Source organism: Vanacampus margaritifer, chromosome 3 (genome assembly GCF_051991255.1).
Source record: "Vanacampus margaritifer isolate UIUO_Vmar chromosome 3, RoL_Vmar_1.0, whole genome shotgun sequence".
In the NCBI taxonomy this organism is placed as follows: Eukaryota; Metazoa; Chordata; class Actinopteri; order Syngnathiformes; family Syngnathidae; genus Vanacampus; species Vanacampus margaritifer.
This window is the reverse complement of record NC_135434.1, coordinates 15,945,217-15,965,113: the sequence shown is the minus strand read 5'-3', so window position 1 is coordinate 15,965,113 and position 19,897 is coordinate 15,945,217. Positions and strand designations below refer to the sequence as shown.

Sequence of the window (19,897 nt, the reverse complement as noted above, 5' to 3'; positions counted from 1 at the left end):
ACGTTTACTGAGACAGGTCCCTACAGAACCTCGCTCCCAGCGGGTGGACTCCCCACCTCTCCAAAGGTAGGCCTACCATTTTCAGGAAAAACACACATATGAACTGGCAGATAATATGAAATTGACCAATTTTAATTTGTAACATTGTTTTGACCATATCGCTATTGCTGAATTTAGTAATGGTGTGGCTAGACTGTTTTTGTCCTATGTCAGCTTGGATGGGCTCCTCCAGCTCTGAGTGACCCTTAACTGGGTAAGTGGTATAGGTATATAGTGGATTTAGTAATATTCTACCACAGTAGAGTTTTATTTTACAGACAAAGTTTAAGGCTTAAGCCTTACAAATTGGGAAGTTTGATCACAAAACAAAAACGCACCCTTAATGAGTTGGTGTGTCAAATGCGTCCAAATGAGTCCATTATTTTGTTCTTCCAAGCTTTTTTTTTTTTTTTTTTTACAAGAAAAGTCAAAATGATTTGATCACAAAGACCACATGATTACTTTATTGTTATGATGATAATGTTCATCAAATGTTGGGATTAATGATCTTGCCCAAAAAGAGAATGTCATCTGTGGTCTTTTCAGTGATGAGAAGCATGAACGGACGATTGAACTTCAGCACAGGAACGTGTTGCAGGGACGTCCGAGTGATTTCGATGCCTGTGGCGGCTGTAGCAATGGCTCCGGCCTCATCAACGTCGAGGGTAGCTTTGTGCACAACCTGAAAGGTAAAAAAAGGCAGCGTGAGAGAGAGTGAAGGTAAAGAAGAGGTTTAAAAACGTTGACTGCGTCCTTACGCTGGAGACAAACAGTTTATTTCCCGCCGAAATGCCACTCAAATCTGCTCGATGATCAAACATGTGAGTCATTCCCATTTCAGTCAGCACTTCATTCAGAGAGTAGTCGGTCTTAATGGAGAACTTTGGAACAAAAATGTTGTAGGTCCTAGAAGAAACAAACAGCGATTAAAACGATCACACCAGGAGAACTCTTCATGTTAACCAACCTCTTTTTCATCAATTTTGACCATTCAGTGATATGTTGTGGACATATTTCCTTCTCTAGCATTGCCATGTTGTCAGGCAACAGCAGGAGCATGGAGTAAGAGCTGTTGAAGGGAAGGCGCAGGATTGTAGTTTTAATTGCCAGGTCATGGTAGACATCAAAAATATCCTCCTTGTTCATCATCTGGACAGAAACCTGAAAAAACAAAATCACAATGAAATCGCAAATCCCTTCTTTTATTTTTTCCAAGTTGTAGATTCAAACCTTGTTATCCTCATCAACGGCAAACATGTCCTCCTTTGTGAACTTGGTTTCAAAAGGACTGTTCCACATTCCTATGCGATAGGATTGAACAGAAATAAGACGTTAGAGAAGACATCTTCAGAAATAAATGTTATCCTTGTGTACCTTTAAAGTAGATGAAGCTTAAGAGATACATGATGGTACCCGGAGCCATATCCTGCACCAACTTATCGATCTTGCCATGAGTCTTATCCGCTACATATTTATTGATGGTATCAGCAGCACTTTCTGGTTGCTGGAAGTTAACATTCGCCACATCTGTATAATAGAATTCTTTCAAATCTTTCAGGAACTCAGGATTTGGCTCAAAGGTGTTATCCAGGAACGCTGCAGTCCCTTCACTGATGTCCGATGAATTCTCTTGCCTTTTGAGGAGCACGCTGAAGGCCTGATTGACATCATTTTGCGTAACCAGGGAGCTGTTGTACCCCAAACCGCTCATCAGTTGTTGGTGGGTGTCCCCCCGGGCCCCGACAGACAAGGCAGCCAAGGCGACAGAGATGCTACTCGGAGAGTAAAAGATGTTCTTGCCGAGGTTATCAGAATGAGCCGCCAACTTCCCGTAGAGCTGGAAGGCAAAGTCTTTGTTTCCCGAGCTCACGTGTGAGAGGCTGTCATCCGTGTGCTCTTCGTGGTGGTCACCTCTTCCCAAACACACCACTGCTGATAAGATCCAGAATCTCAGGGTCGCCTGCATCGTTGTGTACTATGACAAAGGTTCAAATGTACAAAATGGATTTTCTGATTACACAACATTAGAGCAGGTTAGTGTAGGGTAGCATTCTACCCTCAATTACATACTTTTTTTTTTCTCATTTAATTTTTTGAGGAGCAAAACTACAAAATTCTCTTTCCCCGTTGCTTTAATTAACAATGTTGAGACCGTAGAACAGAGTCAGCAACAAGGGCACCTATCTTGCATGTTTTGGCTGTTTCCCTGCGCCAACGCACCTGATTGGAACGATCGAGCTTCTGCAGAGCTTGGTGATGAGCTAATCATATGAATCAGCTGTGATAGAGGAAGGAAACATTGAAAACATGATGGATCAGTGCCCTTGAATGCTATCATTTGTGCACTTAAACATCTGATACATACAAATGATTCATTTGCTAGTTACTGTATAGGTCTATGTACAAGTGGTTTCCAAACCACGCCCCAGGGCCCATTTGCGGCCCACCATCCATTTTTCAGTGGCATATACTAAAAGCTAAAAGTAACATTTGACACGGTCTACAAGCTAGTTAAAAAAAAAAATGGTGTGCAGAGTGAGAATGGGCATTATCCAAAATATAGGTCCTACTATTACTAATAAATTGGTTTACAGTTGTAGAGCTTTTCTACACGCAAAGATACAAGTAAACTATTTCGACTAAAATGACGTGTTGAATAAGGATAATTCAATTTTACAAGCAAAAATAATTTCTTCTACTCTGTGTATATATATATATATATATATATATATATATATATATATATATATATATATATATATATATATATATATATTTATATTAATAATAATATTTTGTATCCATTTTAATAAAGTTTATGTAGCAATCCCCCCCTCCCCCCCCCAAAAAAAGTATTAACTTGTTTGATTTTTATTGTTTCAAAGTGGCCCTTGCATTCTTCCGTTTTTCTGTATGCAGCCCTCAAATGAAAAAGTTTGGACACCCCCTGATGTACAGTAACACTGTGGATCGCCATCTTGAGTTATCTCTGCAAAATACTGCACCTGTGCTCCCTTACTCCAGATACCACCTACATTTAATTGATCCACTAACAAAGCTGAGTCTGGGTGGATTCAGGCTAGTTATTTATTTATTTTTATTATTCCGCCGAAGTATTGTCATTAACATACTTGATTTGTTTCCAATAGGCCTAGCTTTTAAAAACAAACAGTTCAAAACACTAATTAAAGGATTGTATTGTGATGAAAGTTTCCCTGGGATCAGAACTTTCACTTGTATACAATAAATTAATTTAAATGTACATGAAACGTGTTTAAGATATTCATTGGCATGTTAAGCAAAATATCAGGTCCGAAATTTGAGTTCTTGTCCTGTTCACACTTTATGGGTGACATTCGATTGTTTTATATGTTGTAATAGTGACGAAAGGAATACATTTCAGGTTTTGAAAAACTTACCAATCACTGACCTGCTGTCGAGCCTCAAGAACCACAGACACACCGCACAGACTGAACAGTGAGGACTGTCTTCATATACACCTTGAGTGAGTGGGATGGCTCCGCCTTATGTGAGACGTAAATCTATTGGCTCCTCCCACTTTGTCGGGGAGCAGTGGTAGCAGAATGGAGATGATCATGCAAAGCACTTTCACCTAATTTGGGCAAGGAAGTTTGGCATCCCAATATTTACACATTCAGACAAACCATTTCTACATGCTATTTCATCCATTAAAAAGATTCTTGCATTTTCTTTTATTTCAATTCAATAATAGGTTGTATCAGCTCACTAATATATTATCTTAATTTTCATCCCACCAATGAGGAAGAGCAACTGAATTTTGGATTAGTGTACTCGTCTATGTGCTTAGCCACTGTTTGCTGCCCGACAATAACGCAATAATGCAAGAGTTCGCACAGTGCAAATAAAGAAGTAAGCATGTGTGTACATAAAATTGCAAAATTGGTACCGTGGGCACATGCCCTTTTGGCACTGATGCCCAAAGTGCCACTGCGGTCGCTCCGTTTGTATTTACATAGTCTCACAATAAACAAAAGCCAAGGTCATAGAATGCAGAAAACTCAAGCAAAACCAATGCCTTTATTTGATAGATCTTGTAGCCTTGATCACAGATCATGCAGCGTGCTAGCTAGCCTAGCTTCAATTGAAATGTGACTCAAGTTGTAATCAGCCTCGCAACTACGATAAAGTCTGACATTTGGGCATAGTTAGCTCTGAGGATGCGGGGAAGATGTCCCTCTCTGTTTTATAAATACCACGATCCTTCCCATCCACTTTCGCCGCATCTAAAATCTACGCTAAACTAACGTTCCTCTTACATTGGGACATGCACGGAGCTTGTGTTGGTGGTGACATGGGTTCGAAAGTGAAAATAAAAAAGGATACAAAAAATGATTTTCTAAAATTAAATTAAAATAACAAAAAAATACATATATGCATAAATAAATAAATAAAAGCTAAAATAAAAAACGAGATTCAAAAAATAAAAATTGAAATAAATACAAAAATAAATATATAAATAGAATTAAATATCAATCAATAAATAACATTTTGTCCTGGCAGAGCGTCTGCAACATGAAATAAATAAATGTGAGAGCGAGTGTTTTTATTTATTGTTAGTGCAAGATAGATAGATTGATATTTAATTATATTTGTATATTTATTTTTGTATTTATTTTGACATTTATTTTTACTTTCATATATATATATATATATATATAGTTGTATATAGTTATTTTTATTTCCATTGATATTTATTTTTGGGGATTAAATATTTGAATTATATTTTTTATATCCGTTTTTATTTTCACTTTTAGTCATTTATTTATTTGGAATTTTGGCAGTTTTGGTCCTCCATATGCAGTGACCAAGGCTGACTGGTTGCTCAAATTTTAGGGGAGGGGGGATGGTGGGGTTACATCAGCTGGGCTCATCAAACTCATGCATCATCAAACTCATTTGAATTAATTACAGAGAACTCTAAGACGCTGTGGAAACACAAATTATAAATTCCCTGCGGAACTTTTACAACCAAGAACTTCCTTAAGATCCTGGGTTTGTTGGTGGAAAAGCAGCTCATGTGACAAAGGCTTTGATCATTCACGTCATCCTTGAAAACGTTCTATTTCCTAAGCTCCACCATGTGGGTTGATCTCAAATGACGTCACGTTTTCCTCATTTATATGCATGAGTCGGACAAAATAACAGCGTAGGACACACACATACACATCATTTTGGAAGAAAACGACGCCCCAGGCGTGACATTTCAACATAGTTCAATCAACAAACACACTTTGGAACATCTTAAACAGTGGTTGACATGCTGACCTCAAAGTAGGTGGAAAGAAAGCAGTTTTTATAGAAAGGTCAGATTTATTGGGAGAATGTAATCTGATTTTGTACTTGGAGGGAGGGGGAGGAGTTTTTAATAAAAGGCCCGTGTCTGAGAGAGACGACACACATTTGGACAGAAACATGACTTGGTGAAATTCCTTTCACTCTGATTTATTTGAACACGCAAAAGATTACAAAAACAGGTAATCTAACACTGTCTAGTTACTTTTGTTTCAGTGGCGTGGTGACACTGTGACCGCTTACATTTTATCTTAGTGACACTGATCAACTAGCATGTTGTTGTAGGCATAGGGTTCTATAACGCTGATACATTATATTAATTTTTACATCCAAGCAGCAGTGGCTTCCATAAGTCAACTCAAGGTATTTTTGGTGTATTTACACCATGATGTGTAGTAGCTAGCATATTGTAGCAAGCAGCTAGCAAGGCTAACGCTGAGAAAGCAGACGATAAACATACCTGCAGTCGATTGGTTCTGGATTTTCAGCCCATTTCCACCAGACGAAATGTAGAGAACACATATAGATAGGTCTTCTGTGACATTTTCTGTGTGAATCACTGCCGTTTAATTGTACATGCTTGAACCCAGAGGAGACATTCCTCTGGAAACTCCCTTCATTCGATCCCGGTCACAACATCGCCAGTCACATAGCGGCAGAGGTTTGTTCTAACCATAATATGTCTGATAAGTATATTTATGGTGAAATAGCGAGTCAGTTTACAAGTTTTGCCTCATACAAATACACTCCCTCAGTCGCCTGCCTGTGTTCCTTGTCCGAAAATCAACTGGCCACGCCCATGCCCTGTTATAAAATTAATAGATTGGGTATAATTGTAAACTGCCCTATTGAAAAGACAGAGAAAAAGATACAATGCCGCTATCTGCTGGCCATAGTTAGTGGCTGTCTTGTGATTTTTACACCCATTCACAAGATGTTGCCCATTGATTAAAAAAAAAACGTAGTAAACGTCAATTAACGTTTTCGGCGGCATTCGTTTGGATTTTAGTCAACGTCATTAAACGTTTTTGTTCACAGGGAACAAAATCCCTGGCTTCACCTATTTCCGGATTCTGTTAGTTATGTGTGCCAAAAAGTTGCCTATCCAGACGGATAAGTTGTCGGAGGAAACCTCGGTTCGGAATGACCCCCCTGTTCTCTTTCACAGCACATATAGCCTCCACGAGGGTGAGCCTTTGCTTCAGCATCAGGTATGCCAGGACCAGGGTGGCAGAACGGCTCACTCCTACATGACAATGTACCAGGACATGACCTGAAGAAATACAAGACAGGAAATAAATGTTACTTTTAGTTGCTCATTTTAACAGTAGACTCTTCTTTACAATTCTTACCTCCCCTGCTAAGAGCCCTGTGACTAAAGTCTGCAGCTGCCTGGAAGTTGACACTCATGTCAAAGTTGTATGAGTCATGGGCCTCGATGCCCATATAGGTGATCTTCAATCCCTGGTAGATGTCAGGACATCCTTGACGTTTACTGTGAGCTGCAATGAGGATATGAGTGATTCCATGCTTGGATAAATCACTCCGGTTCTCTGCACTGTGTCTGTGGGGGAAAAGTGATGTCAGCTTTATTATGCCATTTTTAACGGTATCATGCATCTTTTAATTTAGCTACAAAGCTTAGCAACGTTTCTCAAAGAAATTCAAAGTACATCAGAGTGGCTAACTTACTATGTGCTGTAGAAACTTTCAAGCCTTTATTGGGAATAGTTTAGCAAACTTTGCCCAAGTCGTTGACAGAAACTCACATAGTACAGCTGTCGCTGTGTGGAATGTGACTTGAGGGGTCAAGAATTACTTGTATACTTAAATATGAATTTCTTCCTTTGCGTATACGTGGACTCAATTCAACTTGCTAATATCAAAGAAAATGCGTCGGTGCTCATTCGATTTGGACCGTCTAGTCTTATTTAAGCATAAACAAAATCACAAGCTACTTACTGATCACCAATGTAGAGCCTTGGCCACACTTCATCTGCATGGCTGATGATGGCTTTGCCAGTAAACAAAAGTCTTTCCAACTCAAACACTGCTAAACCAGGGGAACTTAGGTCAATTTCCACCTTCCTGGGAGGAGGTCTGTCATTCCAGGACGCGGGAAGTTTGGATGTAAACGACATCACTTTGCCAGTGCTGGAGTTATGCAGTCCTCTCAGGCGACAAAAAAAAAAAGACGTGTAAAAGAAGGAAGCTATACTAACGGCAGGACATCCAAAGTGTTTTGAGAGCTCGACCCCTTGTATTAATTCCAGCCCCCCCACCCCCGACGCTTGGGTTCCACTGTTGTGCTTTTGAATCAAAATAGCAGCCTATTTAAAGACCAGACTGCTCGCTAGCAATGCAGTGCAATGTAGGCGCTATGCAACAGTTTACACAAATTTAGCAACACTTGTATTTTTTTGTACAAATCACAATTTAGAAAGAACAATTTTTACAAATGGGGAATCCATTACGTCACAACTAAGGTTGGAAAAATGACAGATGTCACCAGAGTTAAAAATATAATATTTTATTATTTCTCAGAATTCTCAACTGTGACATTTTTTTTTTTACTGGTGTTGGAATTTATTGCTATATTAATATAAATTTAAGTTAATAATCTGACTCCAATTTGTGACCTTACCAAACTATCACTCATCCAACAATAGCATGCTCGTTCTGCAATAGAAAGGTATCAGGAAGCCGGCATTTTCACACACGAGTGGATTTATTCCTAACACACAGATCTAATACAAGCACCTGGGTCTCGGGTCCCTCTCAATACAGCTCTGTACGCCTCTGTTGCCACCAGCAGACGTATTCTCATCCGAGTTGCCCCAGTGAATAGTTATACTACACAATATGCAAATCACACAAGACAAAGACATCCTAACATAATTCTATTGGCTATGTGTTACTGCAGTTTTAACTTTAGCTCTCTATGATTGGACGTCCTTTCTTCGCCAAGTTGTTTTCGGGCTGCTTCTGGCTGGAATCTCCCCCAGACTTCTGGCCTCCGGTCTTATCTCGTCCTTGAAGCTGGCTCCTGTTTACTCTGAAGCACTGCATTTTTGTACATCCTTACTCAAACCCTTATTTCCTTTATTCCCATCTTTACAAACTCTTATATTCCTTTAATCCCTCTCATGACCTCAGACGACTGAGGTCATCACTCACATACCTTATTTTATTATTAAAGACGAGCTAAAAAAAACACTAGCCATTAAGCTAAAAATCTATTAAACACGAGCTAAAAAAACACTAAACAATCAAAAATGAATAAACATCAATAAAGATTTCACTCTTATAAAAAATCTATAAAAAACTTCACTTCTAATAAAAATCTATAAAAAACTTTCACTTCTAATAAAAAATTAATACAAAACTTTCACTTCTAATAAAAAATTAATATAAAACTTTCACTTCTAATAAAAATTAATATAAAACTTTCACTCTCTCTCATGGCCGCAGGTCCCTGAGACCACCTTCACATACTTACATCCCGGACTCCCGGAGGGCGACAGCTGTCTCCGCTTCCTGGGGGTCCTTCTGTGGGATCATCATATACTGACCACCCGGGGGTAGTGGCCCCAACGTGCGTTCCATTGTCTGAACAGTCAATGATCTGATACATGGAATACAACAACAGCCGCATAACACCATAATAGCGGAAAACATCGCGATAGACATCAATACTGATGCAATCAAGCTTTTATATTTGCCAAAGACGTTTAACCAGTCAGAGTACCAACTGGTGTCCACGCCTGAATGCTCTTTCATTTTATTACTTAGCGTGCGCAGACCCTCCAATGCCTTAGTAAGGCGACCATCAGGAGATGTATTGTTGGGGATCAGAGTACAACACTGCTCCCCAAAAATACCACACACTCCTCCTCTTTCAGCTAACACCATATCTAAACTCATTCTATTTTGGAATGCCATAAGAGACGTGGCTGCTAATTGCTCGTGCACTGCCTGGAGTGCCGAAGTGGTAAAGTTCGCCAATCGTTGGACATTATAGTGGACATAATTAATCCGGTCCACATTTTTGTTTACTGTAATAAACAGAAAAATACTCTCCCATCCTGCCGCCACTTGATCCACCAATTTGTATTCATCAGGGACCCCTCTCGGAACTCCAATTGCATCTATGTATGTGGGGTCTCCTGCATTCAACCATTCTTGCATGTCCCTTTTCTTCCTCCCAAGGAAGGGGATTCTTCCCCACTGTCTAACTCATTCCCAATTTATCCTAGCCATGTCTAATGCTGTCACACTAATTGGCATGATCAGCGTTACTAGGGCGCACTTACCTGAGGCATTGGGGGAAGCCTATCGTACAACACTCTCTCTCCACACCACAGCCAAACATCAGCCCAAGCGAGAGGTATTCCTGCTGGCAAAGACACATTTTCATTACACCATGACTCCTGGATGTTTCCAATCCCAGGGCCACTCCCATGTAACTTTAGGCAGGTAAAATTTTGTTGTGCAACATGGATGTCAAAAATGGGCTTTTGCTTTTCCATATTTGTCAGTGGAAAGGCCTAATCCAATTGGCTGCACTTTCCTTGGAGAGTTTTGTTATACAGGAAACCAAAGAGACAGGTTTTGGATACAACAGTTGCTGCCATGATTTTCAAAACTGGTCTTGCACCTAAACATACCAAACAATCCTCGTTAGTATTCTTAGCGGCCTGTTCAGCCATCAGGAGCCAATTATTAGTGACCATAGAAATACCTGTGTCGGTTGTTTACACTTCAGATTTAACAGTAGTTGTTGTGTCTGTGTCAGCGTCTTACCACCATCTTGCTCTGCTTCATACCATACCTTTCCATTACAGGAATGATACACCATCACTCGTTCTCCTTTCGTTCCATCACTTCTATCATCCCGCACCATATGTTCAAACGCTAACATAGTCCACACAAAGCACAAGCCTGCAAACAAAATAGTCAATAAAGTTAAACATTTGCATCGTCGTCGATTTTGTTCAGACACTTCCGAGTCCGATTTTGATCCAATTCTCGCCATCGACACATTCCCTCTCTTGACCTGCCCGTCCGGGCAGTCAATCTTTAAGCTCACCATTGGCAGGCACAAAGTCTGGGGCCGGGCGCAACTGTGAGTAATGGCACCACTTTTGTAATCGCTTGCACCTCATTTGGGAGGCCGTTCAGCATCGCCGTCCTGAACATCATCTCAGCTTCAGGGTAGCTGCCTGGGTGTTTACCTGTGGTCTCAATCCACAGCTCCAATGCCTGAGCATAATGTTACTCTTTACCGTACATCAAATTTCTGTATTTTTAACGCTGGTTTCTTATTATAGCAGTGTAAATCATTTAAAAACAACATCATCTTAACTCAGAACTATTCATGTCCGGCCGGGCCATGAACAGTCTGAGAAGAGATTTATACTTATACCTTAAATAAACACTGCAGTTCATTTTTAACAACTTGTCACCCAGGTGTGTCAATGTTCCTTCCACACCTAAATGGCATATTCCATGGGCTCTAGAAATTATACTTTTCAATTGTTTCTGAGATGGAACATACTTACCGTATTTCTGCTATAAGGGTCGTCTTTTGTCATCTTTGTAGAACTTATTTTTCCAACTCCCATCCTCTTCATTCGCTGCCTGTAAATTCCTCACACCAAACTTCATTCTCACATCAGACAGACCAACCATTCTCACATCAGACTTCCTTTTCAACCATACACAGACAGACCAGTCATTCCCCCATCTGATAAAGATCAATTTTGATCATTTCAGACCTGAATGTGAAAACTGCAGCCGCTTCCAAATTGCTGCTTCAAAGAGGAAAAACAGACACCTTGTGTCCTGTAGATTAAAAAACAACCAAATTGTGACAATTTGGCCAACACCAGAACTATAAAAAGATCTCCAGCTGAGCTAGCCAGGAGCCATAAAAACAAAAGCCTTTGAGGCAAGAGTTTGTAATGTAAATTTGAATTCTGTAGATTAGAAAAACAACCAACTTAAGCAGATGTAAATTAAGATACTGCAGCGGAGGACTTTTAGGGTCAGGAAGAGATGAAAAAAAAGATTTAAAATAACCCCATTAATCTATTGCAGGTCACGAATCTTCCAAATATCTGCCATCTCAACTAATAAAAGAAACGAGTTATAATCAGAAAAACAAAACAAAATCCCTACTTTACACCAACCAAAAAGTATTTTTAAAATGCTAACTAACCTCACCTCTTCTACAGAGTAGTGGGGGCTTGTAAAAACACAGCAGGGAACTTTGCCTTTGTGCATTCCCCGTGGAATCCAAAGATCAGTGCTGTTGAGCTTAATCAAAATTAAAAATTTAACCATCAAATTTGCCGTAAGTGTTCCATATCTGAGTGAGTCCACTCTGAGAAGCCAAAATTATAAAAGAGAAATGGGAAAAAATAGAAGGCCAAATTCAACAAGCATCAAACAACGGAAAATATAGTATTTAAAGATTAGACTAAATTTTATACTACCCTAATTCACATAAGCTGTTCTCAATTTCCGAAACTGCGTTGCTATAGATCACATCTCCTTTTCCGACACAGTACAGAGTGCAAACTGTACTCAAAACAGACCAAAATATGACTCAAAGGCCGATCTCAGATGACTCGAACTTTGAGTCCACACTGGAGTTCATATTCCTTCCTGTCCTTGTTGATAGCAGTTTATGCAGGGCAAAGTTCAAAGCAGGCCTTAGCTGTCACTGGAGACCGCTGACAGTTTCATCAGGACGGCTGTGATGAGAGTTTGAGATGTCTGCTCAAAGAGTTGATGGACATTTTGCTCAGATAATTCATAAGAGTCATTGAACAGTCTCATGGCGAGCGGATTTGCAGTATACCATCCTTTTCGCAGTCCGTGTGATCACTTCCCCCCCCGAAAGTGACCATTGTTCAGTTCGCCGTCCACTCTGTGCCCAACAGCCAGGTTATTCCAGCACGTTGGAGACACCCAAGAACAACACCTCTCGTCAAAGATTGAACCTGCCTGAAACACTTATACACTCGGAACAGACAGAGGGAGATGAGATCAAAGCAAGAGATTTATATGCTTGTTATAATTAAAAAAAATAATAATTTTCTCAAAAAATATGTATTTTGTAGTTTCATCTAAATATGTTCTACATTATAGCAAGTAGTATTACTATATTTACGCATATGTCTACCATAGACTCCTTCTTCATTACATGTTACCTTAAATTATGCCTCCACATGGAGGGAAGTCTCAAATTCCAGGATTTCTCAGACTTCTAGAATGGGACTCAGATAAGGACAAAGGTTAAATCATTTTCACACCTACGAATGAGTTATCAGAGATGCAGGGGAAATCAAAAAATCAAAAATGAAAAGTCTATTTCAATTAAAATTTGGTTTTATTACTTATTCAACTATATTAAAAGTTGGTTTTATTACTCATTCAACTATAAAAACACAGACCAGATTTAAAAAATAATATGATAGTGGCCTGTAGTTAACACCTAGACCTCTATATCCTTCCGCATAACAGGAACAATTTGATTTTATGATTAGAAAACCCCTGCTATTCACACACACAACAGACTACAAGTCTCCCAAATGGAGACAATGGGAGAGAGGACTAAACTTATCACACCCCCTTTCATTTTTCTTTAGTTTAATTTAATTTTAACAGACAACAGTACAAATCACCACCTTCTTAAAACAGCAGCTCACGGCCCCCATCCTCACAGACCTTTAGTCCCTAATCAAGCGTGGGGGGAAGAGCTTTAAAAATTGTCACAGACAAAGGCAGAATTCTCCCCTACTTTCAAAATATGCAGATTTCCTGCTTACCATTCTTTTTCACCCTTTTTTGAGGACAAAGAATTTTGGAGGGAAAAAATTACTTTCCACCCATCTTTTCTTTCTTTCCTACACTTAAAAATCACTGTCTCAAACAAACTTACACTTCCATTCACTTAACTTCTGCACTTTCCTCATCTCCACAAAGGCAGTGAGGAGAAACAGACCAAACGGCCATTTTGATTTCTAAAATCTCGCTAGAACATCACACAACACACCTTTCCCATTGTCAGAGTCACACAAACAGTCACAAACTCCCTGCAGGCACACAAACAAGGAAAAAAATCACACAATCCACACATGCTCCAAACATTTCACCAACTGGGCTCAACAAACACTCACACACAACCTCCTCAACTTAATTCAGTGTCGTCTCAGTTGTTGAACCACAGACGAACACAAACCACTCCGAAGTGCGCACTCATTTGTAAAATACACCATTTATTCGTCTAATAATAACTTCACCACGTACTTATAGCTCAAAGGTCGACTTATTCGCGCACAATCCATCGCAACGTTACGGCTGCGACACAGACACGTCGCGCACAATTTAAAACAAACAACGAAAAAAACGCGTGGCCACAACACACCATGGAGCTTATCAAACAAACAAACGCGTACACTCAACATTTCATTTCTAAGCCAAGAGCTCTCGCTTGGTTCAAATTTTCCCCCCGGGTCATCTTTCACAGTCAACACTTCATCCAATTTATGTTCCAATTTCTTAATAGATGCGGCTGCCCGCAGCTAACTCATCCTTAGCCTTAAAAACAGATTCGCACAGTAGCATCTTACCAAAAACTCCTCTTCTGCGCAAAACTTGTACGCTGGCAGAGCCGCTAGCTTAGCATCAGTTTCCTCATTCTCAAAATCACAATCATCTGCGCAACTTTCACAGAGCTATCCCACGCTAACATTCTAGCACACACCAACATTTGGCTCACGACCCCACACGTCTAACTTTTCTTCCATTCGAAGAAACTTATAGAAGTGTTTTTCACGGAGGTAATCAGCGTCTGGCGCTGTTTACACAATCAAGTTCCACAAACACACCACATTTTACAACGGTGAGAACCAACCACTATCACAATTCGTGCGCATTCATACATTTAAAAGAGTTTCATACTTATGTTGACGCTGTGGTGGAAATGCGTCCAGCATCATGACCTCACTGTTCGCTTAGCGACCAATTCTGACTCTCGACCGGAAGTCTATACAAACCTCCTTAGTTACGGTCAATTTTTTCGTCCATAATATGTAGTAATTAGTCGTTTTTAATATTTATAAAGTCAGTGACGTCTCACTTATGATACTACGATATAACAGATCAAAACTATTCTCATTAATCCCCCCAGAAAAATATTTTTCTTTTCTTTTTTTTTTCCAGACAAACACAAACAAGACGAAAACGAAACAGATATTAAATACCTTTTGCGCGATCAACAAATATATCCTGGATCTTCACGGCGACTTATAACACACAAACAGATATTAAATACCTTTTGCGCGATCAACAAATATATCCTGGATCTTCACGGCGACTTATAACACACAGCCCTCGAACGTAAAAAATTCACGGACGGCTAATATCACACCACGCACCGTCAATAAACGGGCGTTTAACACAGCAGACGTCTTGTGTGTTCAACACAGACCGCTGATAGCACAACACACACAACAGCACTCACTTAAGTGTGATCAACACTTAGCGGCTAATAACACACCTACAATCAACCCAAAAGCCAATCCCCCGTGGTACTCAACCTCTTTCTTTTCCTCTCTTACTTTCTATTCCACTAATCAACTGTGATTCCATTTTAGCGTAATGACCATTAATCTCCGACCAGACTTCAGGGGACCCGAGACCCTCATCACACTTTCTCTTCTCTGCCATCCTTAAATCCACTCGCACGTGTCCTAATCTCTTCTCTTGCAGTTTAATTTTAGTTTTTACATTCACACCGCTTCCACACTGATACGTAAATCCCAGATTTTAAACCGTATCGATACGTAAATCCCAGATTTTACACCGTATCTAACCACGAATAGTTGCGACCTATTCTAGTAGGTAAATCCCAGATTTTATACCCTACTAATGTCCACACTTTATACGTAAATCCCAGATTTTAAACCGTATCAAACCACGAACAGTTCCAAACTTATTCGAGTAGGTAAATCCCAGATTTTATACCCTACTAACACGTCCCACATTCCTTCCTCTCATAATTTAGCGTTGCCAATGTGCAGAATTTAAACAAAAGGAATCTGCTCACCTTGTTTGAGTATGGGCCCAAGAGGAAAACCGATCGGACGTGTGGCTTTTTCAGGTCGTCACCTGAGTGTGGACGTGGATCCCAGATCCTTGAGTCCCAGACTCTTGTGGTTTTCTCGAAGTCCCAGACTTCTTTTTTACCTCTCTTGCATCACGTCGGCGTCACCATAATTGTTGGAATTTATTGCTATATTAATATAAATTTAAGTTAATAATCTGACTCCAATTTGTGACCTTACCAAACTATCACTCATCCAACAATAGCATGCTCGTTCTGCAATAGAAAGGTATCAGGAAGCCGGCATTTTCACACACGAGTGGATTTATTCCTAACACACAGATCTAATACAAGCACCTGGGTCTCGGGTCCCTCTCAATACAGCTCTGTACGCCTCTGTTGCCACCAGCAGACGTATTCTCATCCGAGTTGCCCCAGTGAATAGTTATACTACACAATATGCAAATCACACAAGACAAAGACATCCTAACATAATTCTATTGGCTATGTGTTACTGCAGTTTTAACTTTAGCTCTCTATGATTGGACGTCCTTTCTTCGCCAAGTTGTTTTCGGGCTGCTTCTGGCTGGAATCTCCCCCAGACTTCTGGCCTCCGGTCTTATCTCGTCCTTGAAGCTGGCTCCTGTTTACTCTGAAGCACTGCATTTTTGTACATCCTTACTCAAACCCTTATTTCCTTTATTCCCATCTTTACAAACTCTTATATTCCTTTACTGGTTTCATTGTTTTTTTTTATCAGTCAAATATTTCCATCTTGTGTTGGAAACATGCATTACACCTGACATTTTACAGTTGGGCTCTAACAGCACAAGAAAATGAACACATGAGACAGATGACACATTTTCCATGCAATACTTTTACTTTGTTCTAAATATAATAAACAGCTCCTTGATATATGACCCTCATGGATCCATAAGGTTTCAGGGGAAAATATCTATCTTGCACTAGTTGGAAGGATTGTGCAACATTCCCAATATGATGAGATTCATGACAGAACAAATACAATTTGACTTGGGTGATTTAACATACACTGATGTATAAAAAAATTAATGGGTTTTTCACAATTTGAATGAATATTTGGGAAAACACAAATTCATTGCTTGAAGGTATGAGGATCAACGTTTAACATTTATTTCAAAATGTAGGTTGGAAATCACAGCAGAAGCCAAAAACAAACAAATGACAATATTTTCAGAGGTTTTTTTCTTTTATACTCATTCCTTCTTCATGGTCAATTATGAGGTCACAAAGTTTGCAAAAGTATTGTACATGCAAGGCAGAGCAAAATGGAAACAAAACACACTGAACTACACTGTAGTTCAGTGTGTTTTGTTTCCATTTTATGTACTGTAGTACTGTAGTACAGTACTGTGATAGTCTCTTGAAACGGGGGTCTCGCCTCTCCACTTCGAGTGAGACAGCATTGCATTGGGTGTTTGGGGGCGTAGATCGTAATTCGCTGTATTTTTAAGAGATCTTCGGTTGGTTTTGTTGAAAACGTCAGACGCGTGGCTACAAAAAAACCCAGTGGGCGTTCACTCAAAAATTCATAAGTAATATAAACAAGTCTGATTAATTTAATTTCCTATTTCATATGGAACTGTTACATGGCACTAAACTAAACTATATTAAATTGCACCATGCCTTTACCCATGGCTGGACGATTGCTGCTTTCTAATTTATTTAAGTTTTGAAATGTGGTGCAGTCAGATTTTCACAAATGAGGACATGACCAATGACAATAACATAAAATGGTGGTTGTCAGTATCATATTCTTCATGCAAAAACACATGCTACTAGCCGTATCCGTGTGCAACCGTCAGCCACGCAATACTATGACGTTTTTGTACCTAAGCAGCTTGACTGTAAACGTTAATATATTACGAAAAGTTCCTATTATAAAATTACCAACTTTCTGGTATCATACATGCATGTCTGGTGTTTCTAAAAAAATAAAATAAAAATAAAAACAATCCGTGTCGAAATCGGTAAAGAATTTGATGAGTTATGATTAATTTATTGGTGCCAAACAGAGATTTAAAAAAAAAGAAAAGAAGTGGAGATGGCGAGAGGGCTGATGATTCCCGGTTAAAGATGGTGGCTAGGTCTGCACGTCTACAACCGGCCAATGCTGTCTCTAGTCTAGTTTGTTCAACCATTTTCTTCGTTCAATACACTGTTTCCCACATCAGAGGCCCCAGACTCGTGCTGCCAACTACAGTCAGATAATTCATATTGCAACTGAATTTGCCTCGTTGGCTACCTTTATTGAACCAAGGCTTTAAACTTTACATTAGAAAAAAATCACTGTACACCTGCCAGACAAAACTGGGGGTTGGGGGTGGGTTACATACTTAAATAATGATCTTGTCTCAATTCAACTAATACTTAAACCTGGGCCTGTTTAGCCATAAAGCCATGAGTTAATCTTTTGTATGAACAGCAACAAGTGGATACACTGATTTATCATCTGCCATCTCAAGGAGGAGCATTTTATTGTTCTGTCTGTCCCTATGCGTTGACTGATGAACTTTGATGTATTTGTAACTGTAATAATTTTCTGATATACTAATTGTTATAAGATTTTAATAATTTCCCACAGCACCTATGACCTCTCCTAGCATACGTGTGCCATGGCATTCTAATGTACAGTATTTTTTTATTATTATTATTTACGTTTACTGAGACAGATCCCTACAGAACCTCGCTCCCAGCGGGTGGACTCCCCACCTCTCCAAAGGTAGGCCTACCATTTTCAGGAAAAACCCACATATGAACTGGCAGATAATATGAAATTGACCAATTTTAATTTGTAACATTGTTTTGACCATATCGCTATTGCTGAACTTGCAATTACTGTACATTTTGGATTTAGTAATGGTGTGGCTAGACTGTTTTCGTCCAATGTCAGCTTGGATGGGCTCCTCCAGCTCTGAGTGACCCTGAACTGGGTAAGTGGCATAGGTATATAGTGGATTTAGTAATATTCTACCACAGTAGAGTGTTTTATTTGACAGACAAAGTTTAAGGCTTACGCCTTAAAAATGGGGAAGTTTGATCACAAAACAAAAACACACCCTTAATGAGTTGGTGTGTCAAATGCCTGAGTCCATTATTTTGTTCTTCCAAGCTTCTTCTTTTTTTTTTTTAAACAAGAAAAGTGAAAATGATTTGATCACAAAGACCACATGAATACTTTATTGTTATGATGATAATGTTCATCAAATGTTGGGATTAATGATCTTGCCCAAAAAGAGAATGTCATCTGTGGTGTTTTCAGTGATGAGAAGCATGAACGGACGATTGAACTTCAGCACAGGAACGTGTTGGAAGGACATCAGAGTGATTTCGATGCCTGTGGCGGCTGCAGCGGTGGCTCCGGCCTCATCAACGTCGAGGGCAGCTTGGTGCACAACCTGAAAGGTAAAAAAGGCAGCGTGAGAGAGCGTGAAGGCAAAGAAGAGGTTTAAAAACACTGACTGCGTCCTTACGCTGGAGACAAACAGTTTATTTCCCGCCGAAATGCCACTCAAATCTGCTCGATGATCAAACATGTGAGTCATTCCCATTTCAGTCAGCACTTCATTCAGAGAGTAGTCGGTCTTAATGGAGAACTTTGGAACAAAAATGTCGTAGGTCCTAGAAGAAACAAACAGCGATTAAAACGATCACACCAGGATAAACCTTCATGTTAACCAACCTCTTTTTCATCCATTTTGACCATTTAGTGATATGTTGTGGACATATTTCCTTCTCTAGCATTGCCATGTTGTCAGGCAACAGCAGGAGCATGGAGTAAGAGCTGTTGAAGGGAAGGCGCAGGATTGTCGTGTTAATTCCCAGGTCATGGTAGACATCAAAGCTATCCTCCTTGTTCATCATCTGGACAGAAACCTGAAAAAACAAAATCACAATGAAATCGCAAATCCCTTCTTTTATTTTTTCCAAGTTGTAGATTCAAACCTTGTTATCCTCATCAACGGCAAACATGTCCTCCTTTGTGAACTTGGTTTCAAAAGGACTGTTCCACATTCCTATGCGATAGGATTGAACAGAAATAAGACGTTAGAGAAGACATCTTCAGAAATAAATGTTATCCTTGTGTACCTTTAAAGTAGATGAAGCTTAAGAGATACATGATGGTACCCGGAGCCATATCCTGCACCAACTTATCGATCTTGCCATGAGTCTTATCCGCTACATATTTATTGATGGTATCAGCAGCACTTTCTGATTGCTGGAAGTTAACATTCGACACATCTGTATAATAGAATTCTTTCAAATCTTTCAGGAACTCAGGATTTGGCTCAAAGGTGTTATCCAGGAACGCGGCAGTCCCTTCACTGATGTCCGATGAATTCTCTTGCCTTTTGAGGAGCACGCTGAAGG

The 19,897-nt window shown here is 39.6% G+C and overlaps 3 protein-coding genes and 1 long non-coding RNA gene across 8 annotated transcripts in view; all 4 read right to left on the bottom strand.

The window, feature by feature from the left end:
• Positions 1–475: 475 nt before the first annotated feature.
• Positions 476–3,569, bottom strand: LOC144048870 (serpin A3-3-like). Of its 3 annotated transcripts, XM_077561305.1 has the most exons (7): positions 3,459–3,527; positions 2,260–2,317; positions 1,414–2,014; positions 1,270–1,340; positions 1,007–1,200; positions 798–945; positions 476–721 (listed from the first exon to the last, which is right to left on the bottom strand). In XM_077561305.1, the coding sequence occupies exons 3-7, from the start codon at positions 2,003–2,005 to the stop codon at positions 527–529; spliced, it is 1,200 nt and encodes a 399-aa protein (XP_077417431.1). In that variant the 5' UTR covers positions 2,006–2,014; positions 2,260–2,317; positions 3,459–3,527; the 3' UTR covers positions 476–526. The 3 variants fall into 3 exon arrangements, with proteins under 3 accessions (XP_077417431.1, XP_077417430.1, XP_077417432.1); XM_077561304.1 differs by lacking the exon at positions 2,260–2,317 and having other exon boundaries at positions 3,459–3,569; XM_077561306.1 differs by lacking the exon at positions 2,260–2,317 and having other exon boundaries at positions 3,470–3,559.
• Positions 3,570–5,524: 1,955 nt separating this feature from the next.
• LOC144048872 (dual specificity protein phosphatase 26-like) lies at positions 5,525–7,555 on the bottom strand. Its single transcript, XM_077561308.1, has 3 exons — positions 7,336–7,555; positions 6,726–6,937; positions 5,525–6,646 (listed from the first exon to the last, which is right to left on the bottom strand). Exons 1-3 carry the CDS (start codon positions 7,512–7,514, stop codon positions 6,450–6,452), a joined length of 588 nt encoding a protein of 195 aa, XP_077417434.1. The 5' UTR covers positions 7,515–7,555; the 3' UTR covers positions 5,525–6,449.
• Positions 7,556–8,082: 527 nt separating this feature from the next.
• On the bottom strand, positions 8,083–16,214 carry LOC144048873 (uncharacterized). The gene is made up of 2 exons (XR_013293442.1): positions 14,717–16,214; positions 8,083–14,645 (listed from the first exon to the last, which is right to left on the bottom strand). It is a non-coding gene; the product is annotated as an uncharacterized LOC144048873 (long non-coding RNA).
• A 2,464-nt stretch (positions 16,215–18,678) lies between these two features.
• Positions 18,679–19,897, bottom strand: part of LOC144048869 (serpin A3-3-like) — a 3,716-nt gene continuing 2,497 nt past the window's right edge. For all 3 annotated transcript variants that reach the window (XM_077561300.1, XM_077561303.1, XM_077561301.1), the window contains 5 exons: positions 19,616–19,897; positions 19,472–19,542; positions 19,209–19,402; positions 19,000–19,147; positions 18,679–18,924 (listed from right to left, as the gene is read on the bottom strand). The exon at positions 19,616–19,897 is cut by the window's right edge and continues 319 nt beyond it. In XM_077561300.1, coding sequence (XP_077417426.1) covers positions 18,730–18,924; positions 19,000–19,147; positions 19,209–19,402; positions 19,472–19,542; positions 19,616–19,897 — 890 coding nt within the window. In that variant the 3' untranslated portion in view covers positions 18,679–18,729. The remainder of the gene's footprint in view (positions 18,925–18,999; positions 19,148–19,208; positions 19,403–19,471; positions 19,543–19,615) is intronic.

Bases quoted from the DNA above. Each gene is read 5' to 3' on its own strand.
- LOC144048870 (XM_077561304.1), bottom strand. From the start codon at position 2,005: ATGCAGGCGACCCTGAGATTCTGGATCTTATCAGCAGTGGTGTGTTTG. The intron at 1,341-1,413 runs GTACACAAGGAT...CCTATCGCATAG, and splicing joins AAGCTTCATCTACTTTAAAG to GAATGTGGAACAGTCCTTTT. The intron at 722-797 runs GTAAGGACGCAG...TTTACCTTTCAG, and splicing joins ATAAACTGTTTGTCTCCAGC to GTTGTGCACAAAGCTACCCT.
- LOC144048872 (XM_077561308.1), bottom strand. From the start codon at position 7,514: ATGTCGTTTACATCCAAACTTCCCGCGTCCTGGAATGACAGACCTCCT. The intron at 6,938-7,335 runs GTAAGTAGCTTG...TTTCCCCCACAG, and splicing joins AGGCTCTACATTGGTGATCA to ACACAGTGCAGAGAACCGGA. The intron at 6,647-6,725 runs GTAAGAATTGTA...GTATTTCTTCAG, and splicing joins CAGGGCTCTTAGCAGGGGAG to GTCATGTCCTGGTACATTGT.